We start from the raw sequence: 26,857 nt of genomic DNA on the forward strand, positions 1-26,857 counted from the left end.
GCAGAGCAGGGAGCCCAATTTGGGGACTCTATCCCAGGACCCTGGGATCATGACCTGAGCCGAAGGCAGATGCTTAACCAACTGAGCCACTCAGATGCCCCTATCCAGCCTTTAAAGAGAAGGAAATCCTGCAACATGAAACAGGGATGAACCTTGAGGTCATTATGCTAAGTTGGTCATTAAGCCAGTCACAGAAGCATAAATACTGCATGATTCCACTCATGTGAGGTATCTAGAGTAGTCACACTCAGAGAAGCAAAGAAGAAAATGATGGTTGGCTGCAGCGAGAAGAAATGACCAGTTGCTAATCCAAAGGTAAAATTCAATTATGCAAAATGAGTAAGTTCTAGAGATCTGCTGTTTAATACTGTCTATACCTAATAATACCATATTACACACAAAAATCTGTTATGAGGGCTACATGGTATATTAAGCGTTCTTACCACAATAAGATGAAAAAATCTAAAAACACAATTTCTATTGACAAGCCCTCCTAAAGAAGATCTATACTGTAGATATACATATAGTAAGTTTTGAATGAATTATTGCTCAATCGAATGTAAGAAAAAAGTCAAAAATTAGTTGGCTTTTTTTTTAACTGAATCAAATGGCTGATTATTGAACTATTTGTACAGCTATTATTTGAAAAACAGAGAAAAGATGGCTTCTTCAATAAATGTGCTGCATTAACCAATATGCCTATTTTAAAAATGAGTCTTGACCCTACCGCACATCATATACAAAAAATGAACTGAAGTGGATTACACAACTAAATGTGAAACATAAAACAATAAGGCTCCTGGGGCGGGGCGGGGACAGGATAGACTATCTTCATGACCTTGGAACAAAGCAAAAGTTAAAACACACACACACAAAAGCATTAACAATAACATAAATCAGAGCTCATTCAAAATAAGTACTTCAAGTCATCAAAAGTTACGATTAAGAAATTGAAAATGCATGACAAAGACTGGAGAAGAGATCTGCAGTACATGCATGTGACAGAGAATCCTATCTAGAATGTATGAAGAACTTCCACATGCCAATCAGAAAAAAAAAAAAAAGTTAAGTGTGCGAACACTTGGGCACTTTGCAAAAGAGGGTAGCTAAAAATCCAATATATGTATGAAAAGATACTCAACAATATTAATCACTGGGGAAATGCAAATTAAAATCACATTGCAGTATCATTATACCTATACTAGATGGCTAAAATTCAAGTTAACGTTAATAATATCAACTTTGGACATGAACATGGAGCAGCTGGAACTCTCATACATTAATGATGAAGTCTAGTTGAATAACTGTCCATATCTTCCAAAGTTCAACATACGCATAGCCTCTGATAAAGAAATTTCACTTTTAGGTATATGCTTGTGTCCACCAAAATGCATGTATAAAAATATTCATAACACCCTTAATAAACCCAAATAATAATGACCCCAAAGTAGAAGCATTATGAATGTTCAACAGTAGTAACAGTAATATTCAAACTTTACCTGAATTCCTGGAATACTGGGACATTAAGAAATACCTTCACCCTTTAGAATTCTGGGAAGCACCTTACTGCAAAGATCCTGTCCCCAGATGATCTGGTAAGACTCATGGTTAACCCCTTGTTTGCCTATGACAAGACCAGAAACCCTCTAAACTCCCCTTTTTTGTCTCTAAATGAGTACCTGAACTGTTTGTCCAATCTGAACTGTCCAACCTGAACTGACCAATCTGAACTAGATGCCTGGCAACTTCATTTGAACAAACTTGGATTAGGCTTCTCTCCTCCCCATAGGGCCCTCAATGTTCTCATGCCCCTGAGATTAAGAAGTCTCTTGGAAAGCAGAACAAACCCTCCTTAACGGGCTTCCTCAAGAACTGGCTTGTGGCAAAGAAAAATTGTCCAATGTTGCCACCTGCTCACTGCACTCCCCAACATCTGGTTCCTTCTAGCCTCATTTACTCCTATAAAGGAGAAGCCCCTTCTGCCTGACCTTGAGATGCTTATAGATCTTAAAGTCAGAGCATTCTCTCTATTGCAACAATCCTTTCAAATCAAACCTTTACTTAAGTTCCAATTTGTTTTTCATTTGACAGTAAAGCAGACAAATATACAAAGATAGTATATTCAAGATGATTAAATACAACACAGCAATGAGGAGGAAAGTACTATTGCTATAGCCAGCACACAAATGAAATCTTGCAGATATGATGATGTTGAGTGAAGTGATTTTCCAGGATTATTAGCCCTGCTTACAGATGAACTAACTGAGGCACAGAGGCTAATAATCCTGGAAAATCATTTCTTCATAAAAGACCTGTTTTCAGGCAATTTAAGTGAAGAGCTTAGAATAGTGCCTTATATTTTGTGTTATATATTAATTCACAGTAACTTATTTTGTGTCATAGGCGAAGGAAGAGAAATCTGTTACAAAATAAGACAACCCAGTCAGGGGGAAAAAAAAATAGTGGAGTCCAAACCAGTTGAAATCTATCAATATATGGTTTGGTTAAGTAAATATGTAGAATATTCTGATTTCTTACATAGACACACACTGCAAATTCATGTATCTTATTTTCCAAATCAGTACTCTATTTCTGCTCTCTAGAAAATTATGGTACTGAGCTAGTAAAAGGAAGTCATTTTCTTGCCACTACAAACCAAAACTTAAAAACAAGATATTAAGAGAGGCCAGAGCAGAAACTGGGAACTGAAACAAACGATTTAAGCTTCATAGCCCTTTAGAGTAAAGAGCTCCAAGAGATACCGCCGAGCCTTTGCATAAAGGGGCTTCTGCTACTCAGGACTGAGCTGAGCGAACTGCTGAAAAGCCACCACTATTGATCCCGTTTCTGCTGTACCTACTCTTTGAGGCTTCCCTTTGCAGCATTTCTAAGGTATAAGATTATTTGTGAGATAGAGACCAGAAAACTATCTCTTTTGACTTATATCTTCATTAAAACATCCGCAGGCACACACATCTAAACAAAGATAAGTGCCCCAGACAAAAATCCCACCACCAGGTACAAAGGCAACGAGTATGTCCTTCGGTGAGATGAACTGCTTCCTCGCACTACGTGGTGACATCTGGATGATGAAAGATAAGCCTTTTTTTGTTCTTATCAACCACTGTTTGGAAACCAAAGTAACTCTTTTTTGAATGAGCTGGACTCTAGAAGACTCAATTACAAAAAAAAAAAAAAAAAAAAAAAAAATTCTTTAAACCCTACACCCATCCAAACTCACTCTGTGAGCTAGTCCTCAGATGAATCTCCAGCAGATCTCCTAACATTTATAGTCACTCTTGGATAATAAAAGTCTCCACTGGCACTTTCAGTCCCACTAGAATTGCCACTTTTATAATTCAGATGCCCAGTCCCTGGTAATAATAAAAATCCTGGGGCACCCGAGTGGCACAGCGGTTAAGCGCCTGCCTTTGGCTCAGGGCGTGATCCTGGCGTTATGGGATCAAGCCCCACATCAGGCTCTTCCGATATGAGCCTGCTTCTTCCTCTCCCACTCCCCCTGCTTGTGTTCCCTCTCTCGCTGGCTGTCTCTGTCTCTGTCAAATAAATAAATAAAATCTTAAAAAAAAAAAATCTTACGCTGGATTAAAAAATGACACCCCCTCCCTCCCCTAGTCAAGTCTTCCTCAGAAAGGAGCTGTGAGCAGGACTAGCTTTTGCTCTGTTTTCCTGCCTTGTTCGTTTACAGCATCTTTGTGGGTCTCTCAAAATCCTGTCTTAAAGAACCTCTCATTTCAATGACCATGAATTGGCCATGGCTTTTCTTCAACTGGCAACTCCTGATTCCAACCTTCACCGCAGGTTTTCTACAGTCCACGCATCACAGGCACACTACTGGGGTTCCATCACCCTCCCAGGCCCTTTGGGGCAAAGTTCCTTGGTTTTAAACGTCAAGCCGGCACGTTCTTTCTCGCTTTGCTCTCCCTCTGTCACTGTCTACTTCTCTTATTTTCTCCCATATGACCAACACCTGAGCATGGTGAGTACTCAAGTGCTCTTTTTCCTGACAAGCAAGAAAGCGAATCTCCATGTCACGGTAGCGCTCTTCTCTCTGCTGTATCTCCTCTAGCCAAGAGTCGCAGCCATGCCCTTGGCTTCTCTGATGTGAGTCAGATGCCAGTCTACTATGAGACCCCCAAAATACGAGGACAGACATGGTTCTGCCTCTCACTAGGTTTGAGAATGAGGAAGAACATTTTCCTCCCATCTCCAATGGCAGAGGGTATAGAAAATGCCACTGGGTCCTGCAACTTTCTCCAAAAAATTTCTCCCACCTGGTCTCTTCAATCTTAACGCACTAAGGCCATCAAGGCATCTATCATTTTGTTCTTGGCCTTTGGAGCTTCAGCCAAAACTGAGTCAGAAAGAATCCTACTTCAACTTCCTGATATACTAAGTTAAGTTTTAGCTGCTCTTAGTGGTCCTTTCTAACAGGAAATGTAAGTAATTATACATTACTTATTTAATTAATAACGTAAATGTTAATATTTACTTAAAATTAAATATAAGTAATTAAGATGCTCCTTAATATCAAATAATCAATTATGATCGCTATATTTTGGATTCTGGCAAGACATAATAACATAAGCCTAAAAGACTTTCAAACACAGAAGGTGATTATGAATTGATATAGATAGGCAGACTTTTTGAAGTAGAGATTTAAGAATTTTCACATGAGCTAAGATTTAAGAATTATGGAATTACTAATTAGAATTTTAATAACTTGGCTTTCTAATTAAATAAAAATATTTTGTCCTAATTAATAGTTGAATCAACAATTGGCCATTTCTATAGGAAGAGCTCAAAAAAACCTTTATTTCAAATATACCACCTCTACTTTCATTTAATATGAAGAGTTTAGATTAATATGTAAAAGATAGCAGCAGTTCAAGTCTTATAAATTCTATTTATTCCCCTACAAGGTCACTGTGATCCATAAGAAAGTCTGAATTAATATTCCTGCTCAAGTGGGTTTTTTCCTAAAATTGCACACACTATTGAAAGGCAATTTGTGCAATACAGCTTAGAAACGGGACTCCAAAGACAAACAAACAAGTATATTGAAAGAAAACAATCTGCAGCTCTGCAAACTAATCTTCTGGAACCCACAGAGACAGATCAATGAACCATAACCAGTGATCTAGTGCATGGCGCATGGCACAGGAGTATCTGTCAATTAAAACCTGCACAAGTTCACAGATCCTGCATGGTTATGGAATGGAGACTTAAGAGAAATATAGTTGATGCTCTGCTGTCTATCAGAAGATTTTGTTTTGGTATCTGTGTCTTAGCCCAGAATAAATGGCAAGGATAGTAGGTGCAATATGCTGATACCAGACGAAGCCCTTTTTTATGCTTCCCAGAGTAACAGGACTTTTAAGCAAAACAACTGTTTGTCTAATTTTCTTCTATCATTGTGAACCTCATAGACAAGCTGGAAAAAAAGATAAAAATGCTACTCAAGGTTACATTTTCCACTTCTCTGTGAGTTTCTGCCATTGTGGAATAACTCTGGTAACTGTCCCCGCTCTCCTGCATCACGAGCTTTCTCTCTCTACCAGAACCTTTTCACCACCTTATAAATATGCTTTATTATCCCCCATCTGTAAAAACCTTCCTCTTGACCCTACATTCCCTCTGACTATAGCTCATTATTACTCTGCGTCCTTTTACATCAAAAGTCCTCAGAAGAATTTTAATAATTTCAGTCCCCATTTCTTGGCTGATGTCTTTTAAATTCAATGTAGCAAGATTCTGTAACCATCTAAAGAAACAAGTCTTATCAAGGTCAGTGATGTTGTCAAATGCAATGACCAATACTCAATGCTCACCTCTCTTGAGCTAACAGCAGTACTTGACATTGTTGCTCCAAACCCACCTTCTTGAAAGATTTTCTTGGCTTGAGTTCTAAGTAAAAGGCATGGCCTTTAATTCCAATCTTACTTTCACCAGCTGCTCCTTCCCATTCTCCTTTGCCTGTTGTTCCTCATTTCTTCAGCTTCAACCAGTCATTTCTTTTTTTACTTTCCTAAGTCACCTTCTAAGTGACCTCACCCACTTCATTCATTTACAACTCGCAAATTTATACCTCCAGACCGCACCATTCCCCGGAATTTCTGACTCAATATTCAACGGCTTATTGGACATTTCCTCTTCAAAGTCTATTAAGAGACCCCCAAACTGTTATGACCAAGACCAAACGCCCAATTTCCCCTCACTTCCTATCTATCTACTCTTAATGTAGTCTTTGATAGACCTCTCAGTAAATGAAAAAACTTCATGCTTTCCGTTGTGCACACCCAAACCATGGAAATCACCCTTACAGTGACCTACAAAAAAAATGAAAATTTGCATTAAGAATTGTGAAATAATATAAACGCACTCAAAATAGTAATGATTTTGCCATTTATGTACTTATTTATTTATTTATTTATTTTGAAAAATAATCTGTTTTTAAGATCAATGTTTAAACAAGTTTTGGGGCACCTGGGAGGCTCAGTCGGTTAAGGGTCCAATACTTTGTTTCAGCTCAGGTTATGATCTCAGGGTCGAGATCAAGCCCTGCTTTGGGCTCTATTTATTATTTATTTTTAAAGATGTATTTGAGAGAGAGAGAGAAAGCAAGAGTGGGAGAGAGAATCCCTAGCACACTCCCTGCCAAGCATGGGGCCTGACTTGGGGCTTGATCTCACAACCCTGAGATCAGAACCTGAGCCCAAACCAAGAGTCAGTCACTTGACTGCACCACCCAGGTGCCTCTGAGCCTTTTTTTTAAAGCTACCTATAGGACAACTCCCTTCCATTCCAATGATAAGCCATAATTGACTATACCTACCTAATTTTGGTAAGCAAGAAAATGCACATTTCCAGAAATAACTTACAGGAGTCAATCTTTATCTTGGATAATTTAAACACAGTTCCAAATGTCTATTTTAACTTTTTCACATAATTCTTATTCTAGACAACTCAATCTATATTAGTATTACCAAAGTTCTAATTCCTGATGCAATGCTAAATATTTTAGTCTAAAAATTTGAATTTTTTGAATCAAAAAAACCCACCCAAACTTAAAAAATGAATTATACTTTTGGTAATTACATATACTATTTCTATGAACATTCTTGTACATATCTTTTGGTAAACAAGTACACATTCCCACTAAGTATATACGTAGGAACAGAATGGCTGGGTGATAGGGAATATGAATTTTCGGGGGGTTTTTTAGATGCTGTCAAGTTATTTACCTAGTACTTATGCCAATCTGAACTTTTCACCAACAGCGTATGAGAGTTGTAGTTCACATCCTCACTAATACTTGGATACTTCCCTCTTTTTTTTTTTTTTTTAATTTTAGCCATTCTAATGGATGTGTAATAGTATCCCATTGTGGCTTTAATTCGCATTTCCTTAATGACTAGTGAAGATGCTTATTGGCCTTTTAGCTATAGACTTTAAGTCATTTTCAATTAGGTTGCCTGCCTTTTTCTTAATAATTTCAATTCTTTACATGTCCTCAGTAAAAGTCTTTATTGTTGTGTGTGTCTGTGCATTTGGAAACAACCCGAAGTCTCCACAGTAGACTAGAAGAATCAAGTGTAGTGATTCATATAACAGAATACTATGCAGCAATGACAGTCATTGCAGATGAATCTCACAGATAAAATGAACAAAATAATGTACTCATTAAAGATGTTTACTGGATTATTCCATTTAGATGTAGTTGAAAATTAGACAAGTTTAATATACCGTAATCTTCAAGAAGGCAGCGAGTAATTGGAAGAGGACATGATGTGGCTTCTAAGGTTTCAGTAATCTTCTGTCTCTAGATCTGAGTGCTGGTTACGTGGTTAAATGTAAACTCATTAAGCTGTATACTTACGATTAGTGCATTTCTCTGTATGCATATTACACTTTGGAATGTTTAAAACAATACACGCAAAAACAACTTTTGTGTTTAATTGTGTTTGTGTATACACCCACGTGACAGACACAAAAAACTGCATATATACATACATGAAAAGAGAGACTGATTGTACGAAGCAACTAAAAGATGATACTAGAATTACTGATTAAAACCAAAATTCTCTAATATTCTATATGAAAGGGGGTAAATGCATGTGTCCAAATTTGTTATGGTCACTAAATGATAATTCCCTTTTTTATCTCCCAAGAATCGGACTATTGCTTTTTATGTCTTGAAAGCATAGCCAAAGAGAACTGTGTGTTTTATGCTTCATTTCCTTCGTAGATCTTATTGTATGAGTATATGCAGTTTGGAGAAAGAATGTATCATATACTGTTTCCTGATAATAGTAGCTCAGAATGACTTCTTATTTACAAAACTCTATTGGTAACTAACATCCAAATTGAATACCATTAATGAAACTAATGACTAGTTTTTATGTGGTGGAACACACATCAGTGAACAGGAAGACTGTAAGACTATGTACTGAGAAACTGACGTTCTGTTATTTAGATAGAACTTCAATGAGTTTTAAATCTCAGTAAAAGCCCACAAGTAAACCTAATATATTATTTGAAAATGATAAAAATATACAAATGAAAACTGAAATCAAGATAAAGAAAAATGAGTTCTTATTGGTGAAAGTAACGACTAAATAAATACAAACTGGGAAGAAAGCTAATAAAAAAACTTGGACTGAGAATCAGATGACCTAAGTTTTACTCCCAGCTCCTAGACAGTGGTATGCCCTTAAGAAAGACATTGACCTTGGTTTTCTTACCTTCCAAATAAACAGGATGGACTATGGTGTGCTGTATGAGCAAAAAATTGGCCTAAAGTACCCACCTGGATTAGATAACTAGAACACTGCTAACCTTATGACCTTAAGAAAGCTACATAAACATGCTCCACAACACAAACTTTTCATATATAGAGGGTGAATGGTGTGCCTGCTAGAGGCACTGTATTAAATGGGGCCATATGTCAAGCACATGGTGCCTACCCTTGCATTAAGAGTGTGCCACAACTGTATTCACTCAAGTCCTAGCATCCTGAATCTATGAAAAAGCTACATCTAATCAAGTTACCCAGATATTTTCACCATGATTAGCTTTTCTGCCTGAGTAATGATGGCAGAATGAGACCAAGAATAATATAAAATATGCAAAATTCCTTTGAACCCCTTAAAAGGGTTCCATAATACACAAACATAGGTAATCCACTTTGTAACATTTTTACAGTTCAGAAAATACTTTCATATAAATTTCAAATTATACCTTCAGAGAAGCTCTGTGAAATAGGTAGAGATTATTATTTCCAACTTACAGATGAGAAAATTGAGGACTGGAGAGGCAAAACAATTGCTCATTCAAGGTCACAAATGTACTAATGTGTTCTAGAACAGAACTAAGGTCTTCTGACTCGGGACAACAATGTTTCCACAGGTTAAAATTCCAAATAATCTTTTCGCCCAGTTACTGTGAGAAATTCATAAATCATATTGCTAATTCCTTCATTTTACAGATCAGGATTATTAAGATCCAAGGTGACTTATCTGAGGACACACGATGAGTCCCAATTCTCTGGAACTTCAATCCAATTCTTCTTCCTCTTTAACTCAACTAATTTCACTTCAAATTTGTCATTATTAATCGTATTTCTTAATTATTTAATTGTGTATAGAGGAGGGCTTTCTTAGAGTGGGTGACTTTTGAACTGGGGCTGGAGGGATAAGAAGGCATATAACAGGTAAAAGGGAGAGGACGAGGGCAAATTTGAGGAGGTGGTTACAGTATGAACAACAGTACAAACTCACAGAGGGATCTGGACCACTGAGAAGTTCAGCAACCAGGAGCATGCTGGCAGTGGGAAGTGGAAGTGGAAAGAGAAAGGGGTGCCTGGGTGGCTCAGTCAGTTAAGCATCTGACTCTTGATTTTGGCTCAGGTCATGATCTCAGGGTCCTGGGGTGGAGCCCTGCGTGGGGCTCCTCACTCGGCAGGGAGTCTGCTGGAGATTCTCTCTCTCACTCTCTCTCTGCCCCTCCCCCTCACGCTCTCTCTCTCTCTCTCTCTGTCTCTCTCTCTCTCTCAAATAAATCTTTTAAAAAAGAGAGAGAAATAAATGACTGGAGATACACTGAGCATCACAAATCTGCTGACACTCTAAAACAGTAGTTCTCAAAGTGTAGTCCACTAAGACCTGAAGGTACCCAAGAACTTTTCTGGTGGTCCACAGAGTCAAAACTATTTTCATAATAATAATAATAATAATAATTTAAAAATATTATTTATTTTGTTTCACAATACTGACATTTGCACTGATGGTGCAAAACCAATGGTGGATAAAACTGCTGGTGCACAAATCAAGAAAATAATATTAATATGTACTAATAGTCATTGTATTCTTTACTATTGCATGCTGGCAGTAATTAAAGAAATAAATAATTTAAAAAATAAGTGTTCATAAGTATGTTCTTAAAGGAGTGGTAAAAAAATGTTCAGTTTATTGAATTTTGAAATTAAATCCACATTGTCTTTTTAAATTTTTTTTTAAGATTTTATTTATTTGACAGGCAGAAACACAGTGAGAGAAGGAACATAAGTAGGAGGAGTGGGAGAGGGAGAAGCAGACTCTCCTATAAGCAGGGAGCCCGATGCGGGACTCAATCCCAGGACCCTGGGATCATGATCTGAGCCGAAGGAAGACACTTAACAACTGAGCCACCCACTCACCCCAAAATCCACATTGTCTTAATATTCTGTGTGAAAAAAATGGGAAGTACCCATACAGCACTTTTGCTGCACAAAAAACTATACTATCTGTTTCCATGAAAAGCACTTGGGTGACTGATGTTCTAGCTAAACTAGATATTTTCATGGAACACCATTTTCAAGGAACACCACGGAAAGACTACGGTAGTTTAGTCTTTGATATTTAGCAAATAACTTTTCAACAGCAAATCAAGAGAGCTTGTAACTTCAACAAAAACTACAAAGAGCATAGCATTTGTTGCCAATAAAATAATGTAAATTTTCACACAAAAACTGGAATTTTAGAAAACAATATTCATCACCATGACCTTGACAGCTTTCCAATACTTAATGGACTTTCTGATGAGATCAGAAGTGAAATTAAATGGATGTGATTTTTTGATATTCTGTAATGAAATGTGTCAACATTTGTAAAACCCAGCAAACCAATATTTCCTAATGACCAATGCAGGACGCTATAAAATCATGTTTGGGCAAAAGAGCCATTCTCTATAACTTAACAAGACTATACTGTATATTTGAAAGTTGCTGAGACAGTGAATCTTAGAAGTTCTCATCACAAGAAAAAAAATGTGGAACTTTGTGAGGTTTGATGGATGTTAACTAAACTTATTGTAATCCTTTCACCATATTTACCTATATCAAATCATTATATTGTACACCTTGCACTAATACAATGTTATAGGTCAATTATATCTCAATAAAACTAGAAAAAAGAGCAGAAATTAAATTGTTCAATAATTAAGACACTAAAAAAAACATGAATAGTAATAAAAGAAAGTCTAAAAAACGTGTAAAACCAGTGGATTTTAGTGCAACAGAAAACAGAATGCTCACTAATCTGATTTCAGAATTTACACTGTAACTAGCTTTTAAAAAATTATCACTTGTTAAATTTTGGCATGGCATTAAAGAATATTCACAGTTATGAAAAGGCTAGTAAAATATTCTTCCCTTTTCTAATTACATGTCTGTGTGAGGTCATATTTTTTTTACCTACTTTAATCAAAACAATATACCACAAGGCCAATATGAGAATCTGGTTATCTTCTGTTAAGCCAGCCTGAAAGAGATATGCAACAATGCAAAACAATGGCTATTCTCCCCACAATTTTTGTTTATTTTTGAAAATATAGTTATTTTCATAAGAATTAAGTTATAAGTTTATGTTAAGTGTCAATAAATATTTTAAAAATTTGTCTCAATTTATAACAAGGCAGTATTAGTAGATATAACTCACATCAACTAAAGCTCTCTGTGTCCTTAACAATGCTTCAGAGTATAAAGGCGTGCTGAGACCAACCATTTGAGAGCCACTGCCATGCAATATGAACTAAAATGGAGAAGATAGGATGGAATTCAGGCATCTAGTAACTGCAATAACAGATTCAAGGTGAAATGATGAAAGCCTGGCAAAGACCATGCTAGTGGAGATGGGGAGAAACAGTCAGATGCAAGAGTCATTTCTAAACAAGAATCAACAGGATAAGTAACTGATGAGACAATCAGGGACGCAGCTCATGGAAGAAAGATGCTTCTGCCATTTCTCATGACAGGCTGAATACAGGGGCGCCTGGGTCGTTAAGCATCCGCCTTTGGCTCAGGGCGTGATCCCAGCGTTATGAGATCGAGCCCCGCATCAGGCTCTTCTGCTGGGAGCCTGCTTCCTCCTCTCCCACTCCCCCTGCTTGTGTTCCCTCTCTCACTGGCTGTCTCTCTCTGTCAAATAAATAAATAAATAAAATCTTTAAAAAAAAAATAAGAAAGGCTGAATACAAAGCTGGGAAATGCAGATGGAAGAGCTGGTTCATACATTAACTCTGAGGTCCAGTAGGGTATGGAAAATAATAATGGGGAGCTCACAGGAGCAGAGATAAAGATGTGGGAATAGCCACAGGTAAAGTAGAAATTACTCAGGGGAAAATTGATGAATAAGAAGCTGAAAGGACCAAGAATGAAAAACTGGTAAAAGCCAGTATTTCAGGACAGACAAAAAAGGAATAGCAAGTGAAGATGGCTAATCAGTTGTAGTCAGAGAGGTAGAAAAATACTTCCAGGAGGGGTCAAGCGCTAGCAGCCAAAAGCTGGGTGTGTGGGGTACGAGACTGTGTGTCAGGGTGTAGAGGACAATCACTAGTTCTTATCAAGTAACAGAAGGACTCAAAAGAAAGTCAGTAGATTTGCTTAAAAGGAATAAAGTATCTTTACCAAAAAGTACAGTGGTGACAGGAGTTAATATAACTCCTGAGTTATATTAGAGAGGAGACTGAGTATTCAGAATACTAAGTGGTACATATTGTTTCATGTGTCACCACAATAATGTATGGCTTTCACAATTTAAAGAAATTCACGAAAAGGAAAGGAAAGGAAAGGAAAGGAAAGGAAAGGAAAGGAAAGGAAAGGAAAGGAAAGGAAAGAAGGAAAGGAAAGGAAAGGAAAGGAAGGGAGAAATAATGAATATCCCTGAGAAAGTATAGACCATTGTAGGCTATTAATTGAAGACATACAGCAATGAACACAGGGAAAAAAACAAAGTTAATGGAATAGGAATATAAAAACTTTTTTTTTTTCAGTTGAGAGACCCTTCAGTATTTTTGTAAGTCCTCGGAGAAAAAAGAAAAAAAAGCATATTGAAAACATGGGACAGGAAAGGTAAGGTAATAGAGATAGGTGTCAGGAAGGGGTGGAAGAGATGGGACAGGGACTAAACAAAAGGAAGTCTCTTTTCCTGTTAAGTCAGAAGCAAAGTAGAAAAGAAAGGGTAATGTTATATGTAGCTTTAGCTTGAAGACAGAGAGATGCTGGGAGAGTTTCTCCCAATGACTACATTTTTTTTTTTTTAAGTGAAAGCTAAGTCTGCATGCTAAGACTCAGGATAAGGGATGAAACAATTATTAGAGAGAGAGAAAAATAGAGCCACTAAGGGCCAAGTAAAAGGATTATTGGAAACATAGTGAAGACCCAGCCAAGACTAGATCACCAAACAAAATAAATCAATGCAGATTCTTAATAACCGAAAACATCTACATCTGTAGAATTAAGCCAAAAATATTATAATCAAATGAATACGAAATTTCTGGATGATATTTAAGAGTCTTGTAGTTAGACCTCTGGATCGGTTTGTCAACCATGCCACGGTATAGGGAAAGCTAACTACCAATACCAAGGAATACTCACTACACATCCACTCATTAATAGGTTGGCCTTTTTATTAGGTTATTCTCAGGAATCAGAGCAGTAACCTTCCTTGAATAGTCATGAATTCATACTGTTCTCTTACAAGAGGACTAATAAAGGTCAGATGTTTCAAGTTACCCCACACATTCTATTAGTGATTTAATCAGTGTTTTGCTGTTATTCCAATCAGAGCTCTAGAAATATTATTTCATATTTACATCATCTCTCAGAGGAGCTATTTGTATGTACATAAATTTGAATAATTTGCTTCATGAATTCTAAGTGTAAATTTCCATAAAATGTCTATGGTAAAGGAACTCATTTATAAAAAGTTCTCTGCTTTCTGGAACATAGCAGTGATGTGTCTCTTTTAGGTAGTAGCACAAAGAGAATAGAGAAGACTTCTGCAAATATATTCTATTCTTTACTGTATTATTGTATTACTCATCTCCAAAAGGAAAAAAAAGGTACATTTTTTAAGGTCAAATTCCTTAATTTGTGAAAAATTGAAAAAGCTAAAACAATGCAAACAAGTCACCTTCCGCAGGCATTATTCTACTTTTGATAAACCAAGTCCCAAATTTAGATCTCTTTGTAATTAACTTGGTCAAGAAACAGAATTGTGTGTATTCTTTTTTCTGCTAGTTTGGCTTGACTGGTTTTAAATCTGAAAGCAAAATAGTGACAAAAACAAAAATAGTTAACCTTGAATATAAAGGTACCACAAGAATCATAAATGAAACTTGAGTAAGTCTTAAAAAATACAGCTGTCATAAATGAATGAATTAGTGAAATCAGGAGACTACTGAGATCAAACTTTTCCCTATACAAATGAGAAAATTAAGGGGCGCCTGGGTGGCTCAGTCGTTAAGCGTCTGCCTTCGGCTCAGGGCGTGATCCCGGGGTTCCGGGATCGAGCCCCACATCAGGCTCCTCCATTGGGAGCCTGCTTCTTCCTCTCCCACTCCCCCTGCTTGTGTTTCCTCTCTCACTGGCTGTCTCTATCTCTGTCAAATAAATAAATAAAATCTTTAAAAAAAAAAAAAGAAAATTAAGACACTGCCTAAAATTAGTGAATTATTGAAAATCATAAAGCCAACTAGCAAAAGTTCTAATTGAGATATAGCAGTGTTACCATGCCATAACAATTTAGCAGGACATACAATGGAACTTTAAACAATACAGGTTTAGAAGTGTTATCTTTAATCACAATCCAAATGAGCCACTGACCAATCAAAAGATTTATTTGTTTTCTCTATATAGTCTGTCACCCATTTTATTCCGTTTGATTTAGCAAGCATAAGTAAGGCTCTTAAGGAAAGAATTTTGAAGTAGGCAGAATACAAAATTGTATGTGTGTGTGTAATATGTGCGTGTATATATACACATACACGCACTTTCACATATATATTAAATATACATGTGTGAATATATATATATACTTTTATATTCTCCCTACTTCAAGATTCTTTGCATAAAAGCCTCACTTATGCATGCTAAATAAGTGTGTGTGTATACATTCATTATATATGGTTACAATTAACAATATATTGTGTTAACAATCTCAATGAATTGTAAATATTTGAGATGAGATGGATGTATGTATATACATATACATTAGATAAGATATGTATATATACTTGTATTAGAGTTAATACATATATAATATGGTTCAACTGGAAAATAAAAGATATCATATAAAGAGTATTAGTATTAAATATAATCAAATGTCAAAGCATACAGTATGGACAAAAAGAACTCAAAAAGATCAAGAGGAGGGAGTTAACATTAGTTCATCATAGACTCATGAAACTGTGGGGACATAAAGAACTTTTACATTCTGTAACTTCCCAGTGATGCTTGATTTGGGTAGCATCCCTACTCAAGCAATGTTTATTCGCTGTAGCAACAAAGAACCACCCAAAGAAATCCATTTTCTCTTTGGACAGTTCTATCATATCCTTTAAAATTGAACTTGGCTTCTTCTATGTTTCTCTTTGGTCTTGGTTCTATGACTTGACATCATACAAAAGAAGTCGAGTTCACCTGATGTGATAATTCCCCAAGTAGCGAGGTAATTACTCTTCTATTCTTCAAGGAAAACACCCACAGTGCAATCGATCAAACAACAAATTTTCATGTTCCTGTAAACCCTGATTATGATTCTCTGAACAAACTCTCATGTAATTCTAACCATCACAAATGATGGCAACCAGAATTAAACCCACCATGATATTAACACTATTTTCTTTCTAAACACAGTATTTCTATCAGTGTCTAAGACCAAAGTATTAAATAACAGCCATGGCATGCTATCAATTTATATTAACCTTTTTCTCAACTGAAACTTCTAATTATTTTAAGAACTTCCATAAGACAAGGTAATACTTGAGAGGAGTCCTAAAGGACTAGTAAGATCTTCACAGATTATGCAGGAAGTTATCATTCTACACATAAATATGTCTACACATAAGCAATGGCAAGAGAAGTTTAGGAGCAAGGGCAGATCAGCCTTTCTAAAATAAAAGGGTAGTTTCACATAAAGTTTGGGATGCAAATTAGAGAAGCCCCTAAAAGTCAAAGTAAAGAGTTTGCACTGGGACCCATAAGGCAATAAGAAGACATTGTGAGTTCTGAACATAATATTAACAAGATGAAAATAGAAACAATATGTGAGATGAATGATAATGAACAGAAATAATAGGGCAAATAATTAGAAAAATATTGATGAAAACTGTTCAAAATGATGCTAAGAGGAGATGCAATGAACATGACAGATATAGGAAATCATTCTAAGAGAGAGAAAGACAGGTTCCATTTAAGTTTCATGCCTGAGTAGCTAGAGTAATGAGGATGCCAGTTTCAAAACCTGGGAAATTATTTGGAAAGGGAAGAACATTAATTCAGCTGATGGCAAAAGAAAAGCATGCCATTCGGCTGGGACTGTTCAATAGGGAGTAAGAAAATACGTAACTAAACATCAGTGAAATATTAAACCTAGATATGTGATAGTAAGAATAATGTAGGCAGTTTTCAGTTGCATTCATTCCAGAGATTACCCATATCCTTTTGCAATCAGCCTTTCATCTTCTGGCCAATGCACTTACCTTGAACATTTTCACTAGGAGGAAAGTAAAACCAAACTAAAACCAACCCACTCTGTTAATCAATAGTAGGTAAGAAAATCAGAATAGGAAGAAAATAGCTAATATTATACTTAGCACATAGTAGCTTTGATTATTCAGTATTCCTACCCTTCTACCACATAAAACTGATGTGTACAAATGTTATCATTAAGTGGGACAATCTCTCTCTAAAGGAGACAAAAATATTTCTCATGAACAGATATCAACAATTTTACACACACAATTTTTTTAAATTTTTGAACAAACTAATATAAAGAAATCACATTGTTTACCATTTATGCACACAGAACCACAGTAAAAATTTCTTTGTCATGATTTTAAAGGTAGAGTGCCAACAGTTCAGAGGAAAGATCATGAAGAAGGCGGGATAAATTCATGCTAACATGACCACGCACTAATATAAATCATAGCAGCCCTCATCTAGTATTAATCAAGGGCTTATTATTAAGTTTCCCCATACCTAAGATACAATTTTGGGCCAAAAGTGGGAGAAAGGAGATTTTAAATTTAACTTGTAATTATATTAGTGCACTTATTATAAGCTATCAGATATTTGAAATTCAAATTGTCCTCAACAAATGATAGAAGGTTCCCTAGGCTCAATAATGGTAAAATATGGCAGCATGTGCCAAAGAGGTTACAGCCTGGCCAAATTCAGTATGTATGTATGTATGTATGTATTTATTTATTTTAAAGATTTATTTGAGAGAGAGAGCACATGTGAGTAGGGGGGAAGGGCAAAGGGAGAGGGAGAGAGAATCTCAAGCAGAACTCACAGAGAGCACAGCCCAATGTGGGGCTGGATCTCATGACTCTGAGATCACAACGCCAAGATCACCACCTGAGAGGAAATCGAGAGTTGGATACCTAACTGACTGAGCTACCCAGGCACCCCTGAATTCAGTATTTAAAAGTGTTATTATGTCTACTGGGAGCACAAATAGAAATGACAAGTAATGTTTTGAGATAATTATGTTTTGTTTTGTTTTTGTTTATTCAAACAAAAACTCTGAAAGTATATTTAATTTTTTTTCAAGATTTATTTATTTGACAGAGAGAGAGCAGCAGAGGGAGAAGCAGACTCCCCACTGAGCAGGGAGCCCAATATGGAGCTCCATCCCAGAACCCCAGGATCACAACCTGAGCTGAAGGCAGACACTTCACCGACTGAGCCACGCAGGCTCCCTGAAAGTATATTTTAATATGTTCTGGTTTCATGTATGATACACTTATAAAGCTATAAACCTATGCCTTCTTATAAATTATGGCAGGCAGCAATTGGCTCACTTATATCGCCAGCCCCCAATCACTATTTGAGACATATTTCTTCCTATTGGTTTAGAGCAGAAAAAAGAAATATTTTCTGGGTTTGAAAGACACACTTTTAAAACATGAGTATTCATGAAATTCCAAGATGAAATTCTACCGCTGAAGGTTTTAAATCCTTATTATTAACACAGGACCAAGATAAATTTATTTTATATGGTAGAGCTTTCCAAGACAATGAACCAAAAATAAGGGAAGATCTGTCTAAATCTGTATTGAGATAAAATTTTCCAATGATTCTATCTCATTCTATTGGATAACAGTAAGGCCATAATCAAATACAATATGTTAGAATCAAAGGATCTTAAAAATCTGACAAATTGAAATGACCTTAAGCATCACCATCTGGTCTAACCACCTATCCAATGTTCAAACTTTCTATAAAATATGTTTGCCAAATAAATACCCCTCAATAACAAGTGCCTCCAGTTATACAGAACTTCACTACCTCACTTTCCAGTCAACTACACTTAGGCAGAACTCTTATTAGAAAGTTCTTCCTGAGAGCTAAAAATATCCTACCCATAGCGTCTACTCATTAGTCCTGGTTTTCACTATTGTTGCCAACAGCGAAGTCTGCTTTCTCATCTACATCATAGTTTTTTCAACGATTTGAAAACAACTTTCAAATTTCTCAGTTTTTTCAGTCTCCATAATATGACATGATTTTAATGATCTCAATTGTTCTTATTTCTCTCCCCTGAAAATACTGACTAGCACAATGCAGAAAGATCTGTAAATCTTGCTTTAAATAATATCATCCTATTAAGTGAAGTAATATACTTAACATATAATTGGTAAAATAAAAATACTAGTTTAAGTAACTATATATACTCATTTGTATCATATATTATATACATGTAATACGTATTTTATACATACATAAATCTTCACTGTATTACCTGATTTTTTCCAAATGTTCTCTACCATACTGTGTTTCCCCCATCCTATTCTTGCACAGATCATTTCTAGACAAAACTGCAATTTGTACTTCCATCTATCTTTTTTAGTTTCAGCCCATCACTTTAACCCTTCAAGATCATAGTGGATCCTAATTCTGTCTCAGATATTCATTATATGTCCCCAAATCACATGATCCTGCTTGGGTAAGTGTTCCCTCTGTACAGTCTTATTTTGGTCATTGATAAAATGTTAAACATGGTAAGGCCAAAATTTCACTAGGAAACATCATCCAGGTTGGAAATGTTTCACTAATTACCCAGTTGTTAACTCATCTAGTTGTCCCTATATTAAGACCATATTTCTAAATATGTCCATAGGGACTATATAAGTTATTTTCAAGTTCCTTAACAAAATCCAAATATAATAACTTGTAAGAGCCAAAGATCTTTAGATTTTTATCCACTCTTTAAACACATTTTTATTGTATGTATACTTTGTGTCAGGCACTAAATTTGTCTCATCTCTGGTGACTGAGTCAATAAGACACTGCTCCCAAGGAGCTTACAATCTAGTGGGGAAAGCAAATAATGATAATTGATGATTATCATACAGTGTTATAAACATGATAGGCAATTAGGGAACTATGGAGGCACAGAGTGTAATTTTCTAAATCAAATTATCAGATTAGGAAAGGTTTCCCAAAGGAGATAGCAAGGTTTGAGTTTGAGGTCATTATGGGACAGTCAGATTAAAATCTGGTTTTATGGGTGTGGTGCTCTTAAGAGAGAAGTCTGGGCCAGGCATACAGACTCAGGTGTGTTAAAAAGAAAACCACTGGCCCAAAATGGTGTCCTTAAGCCAAGTCACTAAATATGGACCTAATACCTAACCCAACTGCATTTCAACCTGCCCTAAAAATGTAGTCTTAACTGGTCAGTCAGGAATTTTCTAATCAGCATCAATGAGGAATCTGTCACATGTGCCCTCTCCATCCCTCAAAAGATGATATCCACCTAATAAAATCCCTTGCCCTTCATCTTAAGGGAAGGTAGCCTTGCCTGAAGCAATCCTTTCTTTTGCAAATAACTTCTTGCCACATTCTCCTTTGGATAGAAACCTTCCATTTTGTACAACTCCTCAGAGCATCTCTCTACTTGCTAGATGGAATGCTGCCCAATTCTTGAATTGCTTAATAAAGCCAATTAGATCTTCAAATTTACTCAGCTGAATTTTGTTTTCTAAGAAGAGTCAATAGTGAAAGATGATATTTATAGCCATGGATTTGGATAAGGCCACTGAGGCAGGAGTTAACTAAAGAAAAAAGGAAAGCATTGGTATTTCAGGTATAGGGAAGAATACTTCCAGAGGTGTGAAATGTCAAGTGTGTATGAGACCTGACTCATAAGCATTGGGTTGGGAGGGGGGCTGGGATAGAAAGGTACTGCTGGAAGTATCAGAGGCCAGTTCAGCAAGAGCTTTGTCTGTGGAGAGACAGAAAGCTACTGAGGCCCTTAAAGGGCTCTAAGCTTTGGAATTACTTGCGTAGATTGAAGATTTAGAAAACATCCTATAGGGTCAGTGTCCAATATGAATTGATGGAGGAAGACAAGAAGCAGGGGAACTAATAAAGAGTCACCAAAATGGGTAGAGAGGAGTAATTAAAGCAGTACCCACAGGGAAGTGAAAATGAAGGACATATTCCAGAAAGGAGAAAGACTCTGACTTGACAAGTCTTGGACACTACTGAATTTGAGACACATCAGTAGAAAGAGAAGTTCTAAGGAGATCCCCAGCATTTCAGTTGGCAAAGAGAGTGGTATCACTTGCTGGATAAAGGAACACCGCATCAGGAGTGGTGGGAGGATTTCTGAACTCAGGTTTTATCATTTTAAGTTGAATTTGGGGTCAACATAGGATAGCCAGGTAGAAAATATTGGATGTATGGGTATGGCGTACTTCAAAGAACTCTGGGATGGACATAGACCTTAGGAGTTAACAGTGAATAGATGGTAGTTACAGCCATAGATTTGGATGGAATCACTCAAGCAGACTGTATAGACAGAGGAGAGACCAATAGATGAAGGTTAACATCGAATTCAAGCTGTAAAATAAAAAGCTTACTATAGCCAAGGACTTAATAAAAAAAAATTTCTCATTTACAGTTTATTTCTTACATTTTAATATGTATTAAATTTCTAAAGTTTTTGAAAGGAAACTTATCAGATAGCTTGTCAATGTGGTACTACCGTTCCACTTACACATCAAAAAACAATAGCATAAATTTATGTTATAGCATCTCAAAACAACATGAGTTAAAAAATATATAGTAAAAGAGCCAGGAAAAGTTTATGATACAATTCAAGCTCAACATCAAAATTAAAACCTAGGATGTTAAGGACCCCAAGTGTTTAATTTCTTCTACATTTTAAAGTTTTTTCTTCTTATTTACAGTCTTGGTTGGGGGAGAGAATATCGTTGCAACAGTAAAACGGGAAATTTTTGCTCACATTTGTTACAGTCACACATTAGCTGCATGTGTGTATACAACCCCATTACTTCATCAACTCTATTCAAAAAGAAAAAAAATTTAAATAAATAAAAATATCACTGGGCAAGATTTCACCATATTGAAGAGCATTACGGTGGTCTGTACCTAACTTTCATAATCTCAAATATTCCTCTTGGTCAAAACGCTGTATATACTTTATCAACTTTTCCAAGATGGGCTAACTGGATCTAATACAAATGATTTTCATATTCTTTCACAGCACATTATTATAGCTGAGAGTCTTAATCTGGATGTTCAAAGAAATTTAGTATAATGGATCCAAACACAGCCAGAGAAAACTCTAGTCTTCTGAAATTCATAATTCAGTGTTAATAAATAAAAATTCTTGGGGCGCCTGGGTGGCACAGCGGTTAAGCATCTGCCTTCGGCTCAGGGCGTGATCCCGGCGTTATGGGATCGAGCCCCACATCAGGCTCCTCCACTGTGAGCCTGCTTCTTCCTCTCCCACTCCCCCTGCTTGTGTTCCCTCTCTCGCTGGCTGTCTCTATCTCTGTCAAATAAATAAATAAAATCTTTAAAAAATAAATAAATAAATAAAAATTCTTAATAAAATGCTCAAACAAAAAAAATATATAAATCTTATTCTGCAATGCACACCTACTTTTCAGTAAGTCAGATTTCTGGCAGCATCACCATGGCAACTGTTAATAAAGTTTTATCTAGTCTCATAATTATAATAAAATTAAATAAATANTCTTAATAAAATGCTCAAACAAAAAAAATATATAAATCTTATTCTGCAATGCACACCTACTTTTTAGTAAGTCAGATTTTTGGCAGCATCACCATGGCAACTGTTAATAAAGTTTTATCTAGTCTCATAATTATAATAAAATTAAATAAATAAAGTAAAAAGTTTAAATTTCACAGAAATTTTCAAAATAAAATATCAATTAATTACATAACATTTCTAAAATACTGTGATATGGGCTTACCAAGGGTATGCTGGGCCTTCTATTTGGCGATTTCCATGTTCACCAAGAGAACCTTATTTTTCATTTTTAACCTACTAGATTTAACTTTAAAAATCTGTCTTAAATAACTATAGACACTGCAAATATATAGCCAGTTTATATATAAGACAATTTAAGTGCATAATTCTGAAAAGGACAGAATGTCCCGTAAAGGACTCTTGTAAGATCCACGGTGTAGTTAGGGGTATCCGGGTGGCTCCGTGGGTTAAGCATCCGACTCTTGGTTTCAGCTCAGGTCATGATCTCATAGGTCATGAGATTGAGCCCCATGTTGGGCCCCGCACTCAGTGGGTAGTCTGCTTGAAGATTCTCTCCTCCTGCCCCTCCCACTCTAAAATAAATACATCTTAAAAAAAAAAGAAAAGATATATGGTAGTTCTAAGGCTTACTGTTGCCATCTTCCGAATTCTTTGATTTATGACATTTGACTGGGGCAGGGGGGCAGGAGGCAGTGGAAAAGAGTCCTATCAGCTTCTACATATAGAGAAATTTGACTGGTTGAAGTTGGCCTGACTCCACACATAAAATCACCATGACTGTTAACACGTATGCAACAGTTTGTATCAATATGCCAATATTCATCAAGTAAAAGGTTAATGTAAAAATATCTAAAACATGAGAATATGTCCTTTCTCTTGGGACGAATAAGGCCTGACAATGCCCAGTTCCCTAAAAGGCTTATCTCCTGGTTATGACACAAAAACTCTGAACACTGAAGAGCAGTGATAGTTGCGGATGGTGATTATTCCTAAACCATAGGTCATGAGATTGAGCCCCATGTTGGGCCCCGCACTCAGTGGGTAGTCTGCTTGAAGATTCTCTCCTCCTGCCCCTCCCACTCTAAAATAAATACATCTTAAAAAAAAAAGAAAAGATATATGGTAGTTCTAAGGCTTACTGTTGCCATCTTCCGAATTCTTTGATTTATGACATTTGACTGGGGCGGGGGGGCAGGAGGCAGTGGAAAAGAGTCCTATCAGCTTCTACATATAGAGAAATTTGACTGGTTGAAGTTGGCCTGACTCCACACATAAAATCACCATGACTGTTAACACGTATGCAACAGTTTGTATCAATATGCCAATATTCATCAAGTAAAAGGTTAATGTAAAAATATCTAAAACATGAGAATATGTCCTTTCTCTTGGGACGAATAAGGCCTGACAATGCCCAGTTCCCTAAAAGGCTTATCTCCTGGTTATGACACAAAAACTCTGAACACTGAAGAGCAGTGATAGTTGCGGATGGTGATTATTCCTAAACCTGCCCCATCAGATACTTCATACCCAGCTGGGCAGATGGTCAAGGAGCGACACATGAATATAATTCAGGGCCATCCTGTAATACACCCAGAAATCTGGCCCTAACATCAGGTTCGACAGCACTGAATAAGTAGGACTAATAAACTTGAAAACCAAGAGATACTTCTAAATAGGGAGCTTTATTTAATGCTAGACTATATTTGCATCATGATACTGTCTCCAAACTTGTAGTCTCACATATTCATACAAATATCCATTCCAAAACACCAATTCGAATATCCTTTCTTAACAAAATAAACTTCCCAAAATGTTCCTTACTCTCTCATACCAAATACCTACAAAACTATAATAGTCCATCTTTAAATAATGTTGATGCTGATATGTTACCTGTGATCAATATGGTATTTGAAACATCTTAATTAAAAAATGACCTGTAACAGCAAATTAATTTTTATCCCAAATCACTGCATATGTGATCTTATTACCTAAAAACACATTATTTGTGAAAGTTATTTACTTACATGCTCTTCAATTGCTCTAACCATTAGGTATTATTAAAAATATGCTGTTATTCACCAGTAGTATTAACCCTTCTTATAAAAAAAAAAAAAAAGAGTCCAAACCACAAAAGGAGAAGTGGGTGATTTGGATTTAGATTTTGTTTTTACAAGTAACTTCAAACTTAGTGACATATTTTTTGAAAAAATACTCGTTTTCCAATCTAAGCACTCTGAAGAAAAATATTGAAATAGAAAACTGATCTACTACGTGAATTTTCTTCTTCCATGAATCAACATAAATACACCTTAAGAATCATACTTTAGCTAATTTTTAAATTTATACTCATTTTTAGGAATATTTTTTAGAAAAACCATCTTTTTGAACTGCTATTTGCTCAAAACATGGAATTTCAGTATCCAATTATAGTTGCATATTTAGGGTACGAAAGAAATAGTAACTTTTTTTCTAATTTTTTAAAAGATGTATAGATATTATATAATCCCAGAGCATGAACAAAACTTTATAAAACTCTACCTTAAACACAAGGGATTAGCTCTCACATTCTAAACCTCCCCTTGTGAAACCAATGGGTACATATTCTGATATGAAAAGTTCTGCTGATATGTGTTTCAATAAACCATCTTACTTTGATAAAATGCAATAACATTTCTCCATATAATAATATAAGACATGAAGGACGTACGATGGGCATAGATACTGCTTCTTTTTCCCCTTCCCTTTCTTTGAAGACTTCTCTTTAGAATAAGCTTCTTCAACCCACAAGGAAATTAAAATAAAAAAGGCAATCGCCAATAAAAACTTCATCTTGAAAGTTAAATTTCAGGAGATCAATCTACAAGAAAGAACAAGAAAATGTTTACATAAAATGATAACAATACGACTCTAAAGAGTATGACCAATACTACTCAATGGACAAGTACATTTATACATGAAATTCTCATTGCTCAAACCTATGTGGTTAGCCTTCACTATACATTTGTGATGTTTAGTAGTAAGGCTCAAATGGAATAATGACTCATAAAAAATACAATCCCAAGGAGGTATAAAAAATAAATATGCAAAATTTCTGATTTTATAGTTAGAGAAAATCGAAAATTGACATTGAATTGCACAATATATCAATGTACGTTTAGAAAGCTACCTGCAAGGATGTTTAACACAATGTTAAAATGGTTACCTTCTTCTTGTACATTTGGATTTTTTATTTCCTTTTTCAATTTCTATATTTTTTAACTTTGCAAGTATATTTTTTTCAAAAATAACAAAACTATTCTAATGGAAAAGAGAATGCTATTAAAGAATTGACAGAGATAGAAGAAAAAATTAGTATCTAAAGTTTCACACTTTAAATTCATTGTTTTTATTTATACACAGTAAATTTGCAAGTTACCTTTTACCTAAAAAGGGTGCATATTGATTTAAGGTAGCTTGTTGGCTTTCCCACTTTCATGTTACTAACATTTATTGAGGATGATTTTTTAACTCCACCAATTCTAGGTAACATAATATGAAAAAAAACAAAAACCCGGCAAGTATGGTCAGACTCTTCCAAATAATCTTCTTAGTCCTATTTTAATAACATTTTCTATGCTCAAATGGGAATTATATTCTTGCCGGTCTGATGCATCCAAAAAAAAAAAAAAAGAAAGAAAGAAAGAACTTGAAGGGCCTAGTAACACTGGAATATTTAAGTCTCTTTTGCAGTCCTTCGTTTCCAAACCATAAATTGTTTCTCCATCATTGTTTTCTGCAGACTAAGAGATCTATCAGATTCCTCAACATTCACTTAATTCCTATCTCACACTTATAATTTTGCCTCTCATGTCATATTTTGCACCTCCTTTTCTCCTAGGAATTCTTATTTTCTCCCATTTACCCTTTACAGCCCCTATGGCAAGCCAGAAGGGCTAATTCCCTGGCCCCCTCTATTGAGGACAACAGAGGGGGCTTATCATGCCCAAAGCAACAACATTAGGCTCTCTGTCAACTTCAGCTTTGGACGCTCCCTTCCCCCATCCTACAGTGGCATCTGCTTTCAGATACCTCAGCCCACAGCAGCAGGTACTTCTCCCACCTTCACATTCTTCCCCAGGAAAACAGGAGGGCCGTCCTAAGGGTTTGAAGTGTCCAGAGAAATCCAACACTACGCTCCCTGTCTTCACCTCCAACCTTTCAAAGGGGACAGCTGCAATGACTGAAAGAGCTTCACAAACAACGCAAGG

The 26,857-nt window shown here is 36.0% G+C and overlaps 1 protein-coding gene across 4 annotated transcripts in view; it reads right to left on the bottom strand.

Annotated features, from left to right (window-relative positions):
* The window catches only part of GLRB (glycine receptor beta), a 93,199-nt gene extending 66,354 nt beyond the window's left edge, over positions 1-26,845 (bottom strand). Inside the window, exons 1-2 of one of the 4 annotated variants that reach the window (XM_019799702.2) lie at positions 26,710-26,845; positions 25,318-25,467 (exon numbers count right to left, since the gene is read on the bottom strand). In XM_019799702.2, coding sequence (XP_019655261.1) covers positions 25,318-25,439 — 122 coding nt within the window. In that variant the 5' untranslated portion in view covers positions 25,440-25,467; positions 26,710-26,845. Of the gene's footprint in view, positions 1-25,317; positions 25,468-26,678 lie in introns of those variants that run through there. The other 3 variants (XM_011225046.3, XM_034661468.1, XM_034661469.1) reach the window with 3 other exon arrangements.
* Positions 26,846-26,857: the final 12 nt, after the last annotated feature.

The sequence above is a fragment of the Ailuropoda melanoleuca genome, chromosome 5 (genome assembly GCF_002007445.2).
Source record: "Ailuropoda melanoleuca isolate Jingjing chromosome 5, ASM200744v2, whole genome shotgun sequence".
Classification (NCBI taxonomy): domain Eukaryota; kingdom Metazoa; phylum Chordata; class Mammalia; order Carnivora; family Ursidae; genus Ailuropoda; species Ailuropoda melanoleuca.